The following is a 12071-nucleotide window of genomic DNA, read 5'->3' as shown; positions in this document are numbered from 1 at the left end:
AAAACAAGAAAAAATAAAGGACAGCTACCCTAGTGACCATTTTTGCAGAAACATGGGTTTTCTGTCACACTGCTTCCTTCTTTTCTCCTGTCAGTGTGTAGAATTAACTCAGGGTTTCTTTAAAAAGCCTAATGTGAGGCTGGGAAAACGTCTCAGCTGTTAAAATCCCCCCTCTGCTTTTCCAGAGGACCTGATTTGGTTTCCAGAATCCACAGGGTGACTAAAATCTGTATATGACTCCATTCAAAGGAATCCAGTGCCCCTTCTGGCCTCTGAGGATACTGCACACATGTGGTACACTTGTACATACATGTAGGCAAAACACACACACAGTAAAATTTTTAAAGAAGATTTTTTTTAAAAAGGATTTATTTATTTATTATATATAAGTACACTGTAGCTGTTTTCAGACACACCAGAAGAGGTTGTCAGGTCTCATTACAGATGGTTGTGAGCCACCATGTGGTTGCTGGGATTTGAACTCAGGATCTCAGGAAGAACAGTCTGTGCTCTTAACCCCTGAGCCATCTCTCAAGCCCTTTAAAGTAGATTTAAACTGGGGTTGAAGATATAGCTCAGTAGTTAAGAGCACATACCTGCTCTTACAGAAGAGCCAAGTGTAACTGTCCATGTGAGACAGCTCACAACTACCTGTAACTCCAGCTCTAGGAGATCCAGTGCTTTCTTCTGGCCTCTGTGGCCACTTGTGCTCCTGTGCACATGTTCATACACTGCCATACACACAGTCTTCAGAAAAATAATAAAAACAAATACCTAAAATATGTGTAATATGTTGACTTAATCTTGTACTTTAAAGAGCCTGTGGTCCAGAAGTGTAATTTGGGTGTTGAATGAGTAGTAACACCTTACTAAGTTAAGTAAGCGATAGATATATCCTGACCAAAGTGGAGCGAATAGACTTTTCAGAAAGTTTTGTTTGGAGGCTAGACATAGTGGTCCATACTTAAAATCTAAGTACTTGGGAGGTTCAGGTAGGAGCTTCAGCTGTTCAGAGCTAGCCTTGGCTATATTGAGTTTGAGACTGCCATGGCATACATGAGATTCCCTTTCAAAAAAAGGAGGGAGGGAGGGAGGGAGGGAATGAGAGAGAGAGGTGGGGGAGGCAGGCTAGAAAGATAACAAATGATCACTTTATAGCAGGGCATATGTAAGAAGAAATTCCTGCAGACGTTTGGAAATGGAAATGTGTATATATAGAGAGGTGGGTTCTCCTGCCAAATGGAGCACTTGGAAGAATAAATGTGAGTTCAGTTCACCTTGGAAGAGCGTGAAGTGAAGAGGCCCCAGGGATCTCTTGGGGACTTGGAAATGGATTATAGAGGGAGAACCTCACATGGGACCGATCAATTGAAGAAAGTGTGTTCAGTCTGGAATGATTCCTTAGTGTGTATGGTTGAGAACTAACTATAGAGTCATAAGAGGCTGTATTTCACATATGACTTACTTGCATATTTATGTGTTAAGGCTTAAGGATTTGTGTGTGTGTGTGTGTGTGTGTTCCTATAATAGATTAAGCTGTCATATTGTTTGTATCTGTGTGTGAAAATAAGCTCTCTAGCTTGGAAATACCATGGGATATACTTAGTTTACCGCTACCCGTGTCTTACCTACTTCTCTACTGTCTTGAGGGTAGCTTGGTTTTGTAGAGAAGTGTAGGATGCAGAGCTCAGAGTCAGCACTGGAGAAGCCAGAATTGCCAAGATTGTCAACCACAGGGGCCTGTTTTCTTCAAAGGAAGAAAATGAATGACATCTGATCACCTGGAGCGCCGCCATGAGAGAGATCAAACAACCTGGTCATCCTTTGCTATTCTATTAGGTGCCAACCTGCACCTGAATTCCCCCAACATTCCGAGCAATGCTTAGATTCTAAAGCTTTGTCTCTCAGTGAGTGGAACCCATCCTTACGAAAGAGGTCCCTTGACCTAGCACCCTCCACCAATAGAATCTCTCCTTATACTTAATACAAGCCTCCTCTCTGAGTTCTTGCCCTGAGCACTGTGTATCTGTCAGTAGAATTATTATTTTACACCTCACAAGTGCTTTCTACTTTGCTAGCCAGTTTCTGTGTAGCTATGCCTAAAGCTTTGTGAGAATTGCCATGTGGAAGGAATCCTTTCTGCAAAGTTTTTCATACAGTGCTTCTGTGTAAGGAGAGTAAGCCCTGAGGTCAGACTCTGGAAGTTTTGACACAGTGACCGTAAAGATGGTACTGACTCGAGTTTCGTCTCACCTTGTGGATCATGAGGCTGTGGAACCTGGGACAGAGAATGCTATATCCACTAAAACAAGTTACAGATATTTGTGAACCACATGTTGCTGCTGGGAGCTGCAATTGTGTCCCCTGGAAGGGCAGCCAGTGCTCTTAATCACTGAGCCATTCCTTCAGCCCCAACATTACTAGGTGACATTAGTTGTTGTTGGGTTGGGTTGGGTTTTGGGTTTTTGTTTGTTTGTTTGTTTTTTGCATTTAATTTTTTTACTTATTTGAGGATTTTACACAGTATATACTTCAAATTTTTATTTAAAAAATTTTCATACAGTATATTTCTGTCATATTCTTGTCCTTCCCCTATTTCCTCCCAGAGTCTCCCTATCTCTACCCAACTGCATATTCTGTCAATCTCTCAAACCTCCCCAAGCCTCTCCAAAAAGAAACAGCAACAAAAACAAGAGAAACAACAGAATGAAAATCAAAACAGACAAACTAAGATAGAAAACCAACAAAACAAACAAGCAAAAAAATAGTACAAATGCATACACGCCTTCAATCATAGCATTCAGGAGGCAGAGACAGCCAGATCTCTGAGTTCAAGGCCAGCCTGGTCTAAAGAGCAAGTTCCAGGATAGCCAGGGCTATACAAAGAAACCCTATCTGAAAAACAACAACAACAACAACAATAATAATAATAATACTGTGGCTAAGATACCCAGTGACACTCCATTGAAGAAAACTGATTGTTTCCTATCCCAGCAGGTAGCATATAGCTTCTTGGGTAGAGGTGAGGCTTTCTCAGTGCCGGGATTTTGTTTGGTTTGAACCTGTGCTGGGCTTATGTGTAATATCACAGTCTCTGTGAGCTTACATGTTTATTAGTGCTGTTGTGTCTGGAAGGTTCTGTTCCCTTGGAGCCTCCATCACCTCTAATTCTTATCATCTTTCTGTCACCACTTCCACATTTTTGAGCCTCATATGGAGGGGTTTGATTAAGACATCTTCGTGGCTGAGTGCTGCAAAGCCTCTCAGGCTCTTCACATTGTTCAGTTGTGTCTTTGTTAACTCCCGTCTACCAGGGGAAGAAGTCTTTTTGACAAGGACTTAGCAATACACTGATCAATAGGTGTAGCAACATGTTAGGAGATATTTTATTGCTATGGTCCTTTAGCAGAATAGTCGTAATATTTTTTCCTAGGCCCGTGACCTGAGTCTCAGGTTCTTGGCCACGTTAGCAGTGTCAGGTGCAGCTTCCTTCTTATGGAGCTGGCCTTAAATCCAACCAGACAGCGGTTGTTTACTCTGGTAGAATTTGTGCCACTAGTGCTCAGTCTGTCTTGCAGGCAGGTCTGTTGTAGGTCACAGGGTATGTGGCTGGGTGATGTTCATGATCACTTTCGCTTCTGGTAGCGAGCAGCGTACTTCCCGGCACCACAAGTGCTGGTCAATAGGGGCGGAGTTTCTAGTTGGGCACCAGCTTGATTGCTCGGTGTTCTGTATCATAAGTAAGTTGTGTGTTCAGCAATAAGAGCTTCCTATCAGATGATGGAGAGTAACCAGAAACCCTGACAGTAGCCTGATTGGAGGGTGATGGGGTGGCCATAGGACCCCTTTGGTCAATGACTCAACAATATGGAGCCCATTCCTGGCCATTTGGGGCATTTTCTCGCCCATTATATGGTGACTTCATTTAAATTCCTTTCATAGATGTATATATCATAGGAAACTTCTACATTACTTTTGGGCTACTTTGCTGTAGTATCCATTGGGGCCCTTCTCTGCCTGCCTCACCGCTCCAGGCCTCAGAGCCTTTGTGTTAACTCTTTGTAGAGGACCGATGCACTATGAAACACACCCAGACAATCCAGAAAAGGAGCGGAATGCCATATCGCTGTCCTGCTTGCATCACAGTGAATAGTCCTAGTTGAAATTTGCTGCTAGCTCAAAAGGTGCATTAAACGTCCTAATTGTTTGAATTAGTCTGATCTCTGAGATACAAAGATCAATATGTTGCTCACTCTGAAGTAGAAGTAAGCACTGTTTCTGTTCTTCATAGAGCCTCGTAGTGATGGTCAGTGGAATGAACAAGGCGTTCTTTCTAACAGTGAACCAAGAGCTGCTTCCTCCTCCTCCTCTTTTTTTTTTGTTTTTGTTTTTGTTTTTGTTTTTGAAATAGGGTATCCTGTAACCCAAGCAGACCTTGAACTCACCATGTAGCTGAGGCTAGTCTTGCCCCCTGGGTGCTCCTGCCTCAGCTCAGAGTGCTGGGATCACAGGTGATAGAAATCAGGCGCTCCGCAGCCTGCTGCAGGGACTCTGCACCAGCAGTCATGTCGCCACCAGCCTCCACATATGACATATGTACTCTTTAAGAAGGTCCCTGCTGTCAAGGCCCACTCTCTCGTCCTGTCCCTTTCTCTGTCTCCGACACTTGCTCTGTCTGCCTTTCTTGCCCCTCCCCAGCCACCTCTGTATCTTTCTCTCTTGTCCCTGCTCCAAGGCAGCCCTTTGTCTAATAAATCTCTTGCATGATCTTGCGTTTGATCTGTTGAGTTGGGTGTGACCTCTGTGGCATCCCTTGGTTGGCACATGCCAAGGTGCTCGGCCACATAAGCCCCAAAAATAGACATGTGCTACCATATCTCTTTTAGGCAGTCTATTTCTAAATTAATGTACAGTTTAAAGCGTCCTTTAATAGCCAGACTGTGGTAAAATAGTTGGTTAAGAATACTGTTCTTTCTACATTTAAAGTCTCACTTCCCCCTTTTTGTGCACTATTTCAAATACTTTTATAAACAGTATTTTGTATTTTTCCGTGATCAGAAGTCCCTGCAAATACATAGATGCATACAATGTCCTTTTAGCTTTCTTTCCTTTCCTTCTAGAACTGTTCTTAACTTGGAAGTTGAAGCAGTTATGCACTGGCTCTTTTGATGAGTTTTTGTGTGTGGAGCTGGGATCGAACCCAGGGCCTTGTGCAAGTGTTTTATTACTGTCTCCATCTCAGTGACTTGCACTCATTGAGTGCTGCCTTCTCCCAAGTGCTAGGATTATAGGCATGCACTACCACACCCAAATGTATACATCAGTGGGGATTGAAACCAGAGCTTTGTAGCCGCTAGTCAAACACCTACCAACTGACGTGTGTGTGTGTGTGTGTGTGTGTGTGTGTGTGTGTGTGTGTGTGTTTGTGCGAATCCTGAGCATTTCATAGAAATAGAGTGATACAACTCCTTTGTTTTAATTTATCATGAAGCTGAGAATGGTCAGCAATGCCCATGTTATTCTAACATCATTCAAGCCCAAAAGCATTTGTCTACTGTTTTCCCTATTCTATTAAAATTAGATTGTGTCATTAGTAAACTATGAAATTATCACTCTAGTTAATGAATTTTATAAACAAGATGGAGAATACAATGAATACAGTTGTCTCTCAGTAGAAAAAGCAGTGCAGTCGAGGATTCCCACAGATGCCAACACCCAGAGGGTGCTTGTGGCCCCTCCTTTTGGATGTAAATATTATATAACTAGTTGTTAAATTATCTTAGCAACAATGACAAGGTCTGGACATAACTAGTATAAAAAAGGCTGTCTCAAGAAAAATAAATAAATAAAAAGTAAGATGGAATAGATGGGCAGCGTGTTAGGGAACCAGAGGGGCCTCTTTAGGAGGGTTGGTGGTCAGGGTGTCAGTGGGGACGACTCATGTACACTGTGACCTGAATAGGAAGGAGTGCCTCATGCAGATACTGTGAGAGAGAGGCTTGGCTGAAAAGGTTCTGACCAGGGCCACGTCTGGCATCCACTAGAGCAACAGAACTAAAAGCATCGTAAGCATGAAGATGTGAGAGCTGTCTATACCGATAGGATTCTACTAGCTGGCTGTAATTCTAGGAGTTGGCACTCAAGGGCACCAAAAGTATTCCTTGGTGAAAAGTACCACAGAAAACATGCAGACAGAGCTAGATGCAGTGGGCTATGCCTATGATACTTGGAAGATAGAGGCAAGATCAAAAGTTCAAGGCCAGCTTCCACTGCAGCGGGAGTTTGACATCATCTTGGGCCACATGAGAACCTTGACTTGAAAAAAATAGAAAAGAAAATGAAAGCAAAGAGTATGCACATTTTCAGTCCTTGAACTTGTTCTCCTTTAGAGAGGCAACCAAGTGCAGTGTTTAAGAGCATGTTTTCTGAAGCCAGATCATCTAGGTTCGAGTCCCAGTTCTATCATTTGGGAGCTTCTGCTGTCTGAAAGTACTGCTCCAGCAGCACTCCCCACTGCAGACATGTTGTATTAGTTTCCCATGGTGCTGCAACAAGTGACTGTACGTGGTCTTATCATTTCAAATACCAGAAGTTTGGATGGATATCCACTGGAAAGTTCTGGAAAGAAATGCATCCTTGCCTTTTCCACTTTCTTGAGTTCACCCCTTAAAATGTTTTATTATGTGTGTGTATATGTCCATGTGTGTGCACATATCACTTATGTGTGAGTGTCTGCAGAGGCCAGAAGGTATGGGATTCCTTGGAACATGAGTTATAGGTGGTTGTGAGCTGTCCCAAGTGGATACTGGTATCCAAACAGTTCTCTGGAAACACAGTCTTAGTTAGGGGTTCTATTGCTCTGATAAAACAGCAAGACTAAAACTAACATTTTACAGCCTACTACGGATCGGATCAGAGAAATCAGAGCAGGATGCTAGGGGCAGGAGCTGATGCAGAGGCCATGGAGGAGTGCTGCTTACTGACTTGCTCTCCATGCCTTACTCATTCTCGTAGCACCCAGGACCATTTGTCCAGGGATGGTGCCACGTGGGTGGGTAGGAGGGAGGGAGGCTTCCACAGCAACCATGAGTGAGGAAAATGCCCATAGGCTTGACTGTAGGCCAATCAGATGGAGGCAGTTTCTCAATTAAAATTTTTGTGCCCAGATAACTAACTTGTAACAAATTGAAAACAAACTAGCCAGGACTAGCAGCAACTTCTAGTCTGTATGTCCCTTTCATTAAAAGCCAGCAACATTCTATCTCTCCACTTCCTAAATGCTTCTGCCCTCCCCACTTCTACTTTTAAAAACACCCGTGATTATGCTAGGTTTACTCAGATAATCTAGGATAATCTTCCTATTTTAAGGTCAGTTTTAAATTAGGTCGATTAGCAGCCTTCATTCCATCTGCAACCTCAGGTCCCCTTTGTCACGTAACCCAACCCAGTCTCAGGACCCAGGATTAAGTCATGAATATTTTGGGGGGATTATTTTTTTGCCTAGACATTTCTATTTAAATTAAAGTTGCATGAAACCGTTGAGGAGAGGAGAAGATGATTCCAGTGCGGCTGACATGAGTGGGATCAGTAATTGTGTTTGAGCTCAGAGGAACTACTCCTTTCTAATTCTCATTAGCATAAAAGATGCTCTTAAGGGTGATTTGAGCTGGGCGGTTGTGACACACATTTTAAATCCCAGCAATCCGGAGGCAGGAGGATGGACGATGAGGATCTCTGAGTTTGAGGCCAGCCTGGTTTACAGTATAAGTTCCAGGACAGCCTGCACTACTCATACTCAGTAAAATGCTGTCTTGAAAAACCAAAATTAAAAAAGAGTGATTTGATGAAAGGCAGCTGAATTTTAGTTACATCCTGGGAGGGAACGGATTAAGATATTAGAGATTTATTTCAGTTTTTTTCATTCCCGAATGCTATGGGACAATTATATTAGTGTTTCAAGACACTAACAGGACTGTTTGGTTTCAGACCCTGGGAGGAGGGACTGAGGTAGATATTTTACACATCACAGCAAACCTGGCCTCCAGGTTCTCTCAACAGTCCTCAGCCCATACTCAGCTTTCCAGCCCAGGGGCTGGGCTGCCCTTCTCCCAGAGGCTCCTCCTGCCTGTATAATCCAGAGGTCTATTTTGGTCTCTCTCTCTTCTCCTCCTCTTCTGGCTCTGCCTTGCAAGTGCCCTTCCTCTTCCCCTTCCCGCACTCCTCAATCCTTGGGGCCAGTGAACTCGCTCGAGAGCAGCTTCCAATAAACCTGCCTTTAATATAATCTATTGTGCTTTGAATTGGCTCATTTTGGTGGCAGAGATATAACCTATCAAGGACAGGCAAGCTAAGAGGCAGAGAAAGAGGGAAAGTCATAGCTTTGCAGTAGAGCTTGGGAAATAGCATAGCAGAAGTGACTGTAGTGCAGCATCAGAGAAAGTTTAAAAAAAAAAAAAAAAGGCCAGGAAATCGTGCCCAGGGATTATGCAGCATCTGGGCGAAAGGAGATGCTGCCTACCTGCTCTGATTCTTGACTCTGCCTGACTCAGGCCCTGGGTACCGCACAGTGGGACCTCAGCAGCATCTGCCCCAAAGGGTTTGGACTCACATGCACTTTCTGAGAAGTTCTGAGTTTAATTTGAATTTTCATATCTTTATTACAGAGTTTTATACCCCTGGATGTTTCTACTGACATGGAGAAGATTGAGGACCAGTTTGCTAGCCTGCATATTGTTAGAAGGTCCTCGGAACCAAAAGAGCCCACTTACCTGCTTGGCATAGACACATCAAAGACTGTACAAGCAGAAAAAGGAGGCTTGGTGGCTGTTCTGTGTTCAAATGGGTCGATAAGAATATATGATAAGGAGACACTACATCTGCTACGAGAATTTAGTGGCTCTCCTGGGATTCTTAGTGGAGTCAGCTTTGCAAATTCCTGTGACAATGTCTACTCTGCAAGCACAGATGGCACTGTGAAGTGTTGGGATGCTCGGGTAGCTAGCGAAAAGCCTGTGCAGTTATTCAAGGGTTACCCTTCGTGTAGTTTTATCAGTTTTGATGTCAACTGCAAAGATCATGTCATTTGTGCTGGTGCAGAGAAAGTTGATGAGGACGCATTGTTGGTATTTTGGGATGCAAGGTTCACATCTCAGGATCTGTCGACGAGAGACCCACTTGGTGCCTACTCAGAGACGCACAGTGATGATATCACTCAAGTGCGCTTCCATCCCAGCAATCCCAACTTGGTTGTCTCAGGGTCAACTGATGGTCTGGTAAATGTGTTTGATCTCAGTGCTGATAAGGAAGAGGACGCATTGGTTGCCACCTGTAACTCCGTTTCATCAGTGAGCTGTATCGGTTGGTGTGGAAAAGATTATAAGCAAATTTACTGCATGACACACGATGAAGGGTTTTGTTGGTGGGATCTCAATCATCTGGATACAGATGAACCAATTACGTGTTTGAACATCCAGGATGTAAGAGAAATAACTGATGTGAAAGATGGGCATTTGGACTATCTGATTGGTGGCCTGTATCATGAGAAGATGGAAAGACTGTTTGTTATTGGAGGAACCAACACAGGAAAGATTCACTTACTGAGCTGCACCACGGCAGGACTGACCCATGTGACCAGCCTTCATGGGGGCCATGCAGCCACCGTCCGTTCTTTCTCTTGGAACGTGTCTGAGGATTCTTTGCTGACCGGAGGAGAAGATGCACAGCTATTGCTGTGGAAACCTGGAGCTATGGAGAAGACTTTCACAAAGAAAGACAGCTTGAAAATTGCATCCTCTGTGCAGCAGCGAGTTCGAGTCCACAGCAGCGATTCTTACAAGAAAAGGAAACAGCAGTGACGTCATACTGGGGACTGGAAAAGCTCTTCCGGTTTTAAATCATCTTTTGCTACCTAGAGCACATCTTTTTAAAGCTTTATCTGTAAAAGCAGGCAGTTAGCACACAGCACCCACCCTACCCCAGACAAATATTGAGAATGGTTTAATTCAGTTTCAGACATATTCTACAATATTTTTAAAGCCTCCAGTTGACTTGACAGGGGAATTACAAGCCACATTTTGAAACCCATCAGTGGAGTTAGTAAATGTTAGGTTTGAAGTAGGCCTGAAGAGGAATCTTCAGTAGACCGCTGGAAAGGCGAGGGAGCGGGTGGCTGGGTTGTGGGCTTTAAACTCTGCTCCTTATGTTTGAAGTGATACACTTGCTTATACAGCATCAGACTGTTTAGTCGTTTGAAGAGCGTTTGCCTCCTCACTACGCTCACCACACACCTCGGGTCATGGAAATCGAAGCGTTCTAGTGAGTCTGAGCAGAAGTTTACTTTTTTAGGAATAAAGTATAATATTTTCCTAAAATGAGAAGAATATATTTGATAATTACTTGTATCTGTACTTTATTTTTTTAATTAATCACGAGTTATTTATACTATATTTACATTTGGTTAGCCAGCACCCAGGTACTTTGCTGATGAAAAAAGAAATTACCTTACTAGATTCATTTCAAGACTTAACATAAGACAGGCAAAAGAAGATACAACAACACGGCTATTTTTTTTCCAAAATAGCCTTTCAAAAATATTATATGATTAAATATTCTTTCTTAACACTTGAAGCCTTGTTTACTGCCTCTCTCTCTGTGTGTGTGTGTGTGTGTGTTTTCTCTTTCTCCCCTGTGGGTCCCAGGAATCACAGTCCAGTCCTTAGGCTTCACAGCAGCCTCTACCTACCAAGCCACATTTACTGTTAATTTTGTCATTTTTCTTAAAAAACTGTTTTGTAAAGTGCCTGAATAAAAGAAGTTGATTCTTTTAAGTTTGGGTATCTTGTCTTATGTGTAAAGGTAAGAATATCTCTTTATAGATACCAGCAATATGGTCATGAAAAAGATGTTTTATTTTTGAGCCTTCTATGATTCTCTTTTTAAAATTTATTATTTTTTTTAAAATGTGTGTGTTTTGTGTGCACATGGCCTATGTGTGCAAGTGTTTGCAGAGGGCAGAAGAAGCAAAGTATGACAGTGGCTGAGGTGGGCTCACTCACCAGCAAGAATCAGAGCAGGCAGGCAGCATTTGCTTCTTCCTTGGTCCTCTGTGTGCTGGGGCCACTTCCCACTCCAGCGTGCCACTCCCTGTGGGGAGGCTCTTCTCTCCTCAGCTAATCCCTCCTGGGAATGACCTCACAGACCTGCCCAGAGGTGTCTTGGCTGATTCTGTATCCCATACCGTGTTAAGAGTGGTGACCACAGCCTCAAACACTTATTCCCTACAATACACAGCAGGGCCTGTTACAGTGCACACAGTAGGGCCTGTTACTGACCATAGCCCCTTTCTGTACGGTAGCACACAGCAACGTAACCAGCTCTTCCCCTCCCTTTTAAGTTGGTGAATTTATGGTATATAAATTGTATCTCACAAGTGTTGGGGAAAATACATACTAGATGTTCCATTGCTGTGAAGAAACACCATGAAGGGCTACATATAGAAGAAAACATTTGTTTATTTTTAAAGCTTTTTTTTTAGATGTATTTATTATTTGTGCAGTGTTCTGCATGTGTGTATGCCTGAAGGCCAGGAGAAGGCACCAGATCTCATTGTAGATGGTTGTGAACCACCATGTGGTTGCTGGGAACTCAGGTCCTCTGAAAGAGTAGCTAGTGCTTTTAACCTCTGAGCTATCTCCAGCCCCAGAGGAAAGCATTTAATTGGGGCTGTGCTTACAGCTTCAGGGCGTGACTTGGCCCTTCTCATTCAGACCACTACAACAGAGAAGCCAGAATTAAAGTATTAATCCTGATAACTGGTAAGATGGGATTTAAGACTATTAACTTCAAAACGAGGTAAACATCAGAAAGGGATCTACTCTTGTTTATGTGTAGATATCTACAATTAAAATACTAGGTAACCCAACCCAATGAATTTTTTGTATTAAAAACATGACCAGGACTGGAGAGATGGCTCATTGGTTAAGAGCACTGACTGCTCTTCCAGAGGTCCTGAGTTCAATTCCCAGCAACCACATGGTGGCTCACAACCATCTGTAATGGAATCTGATGCCCTC

General features: G+C 43.1%; 1 protein-coding gene across 1 annotated transcript in view; it reads left to right on the top strand.

Moving 5' to 3' along the window:
- The window catches only part of Wdr89 (WD repeat domain 89), a 38099-nt gene extending 27467 nt beyond the window's left edge, over positions 1-10632 (top strand). The window contains exon 2 of the mRNA XM_021179645.2: positions 8664-10632. Within this exon, the coding sequence (XP_021035304.1) occupies positions 8694-9854 (1161 nt within the window). The 5' untranslated portion in view covers positions 8664-8693 and the 3' untranslated portion in view covers positions 9855-10632. The remainder of the gene's footprint in view (positions 1-8663) is intronic.
- Positions 10633-12071: the final 1439 nt, after the last annotated feature.

This window comes from Mus caroli, chromosome 12, assembly GCF_900094665.2.
Source record: "Mus caroli chromosome 12, CAROLI_EIJ_v1.1, whole genome shotgun sequence".
NCBI lineage: Eukaryota > Metazoa > Chordata > Mammalia > Rodentia > Muridae > Mus > Mus caroli.
This window is presented reverse-complemented; position numbering and strand designations above follow the sequence as displayed.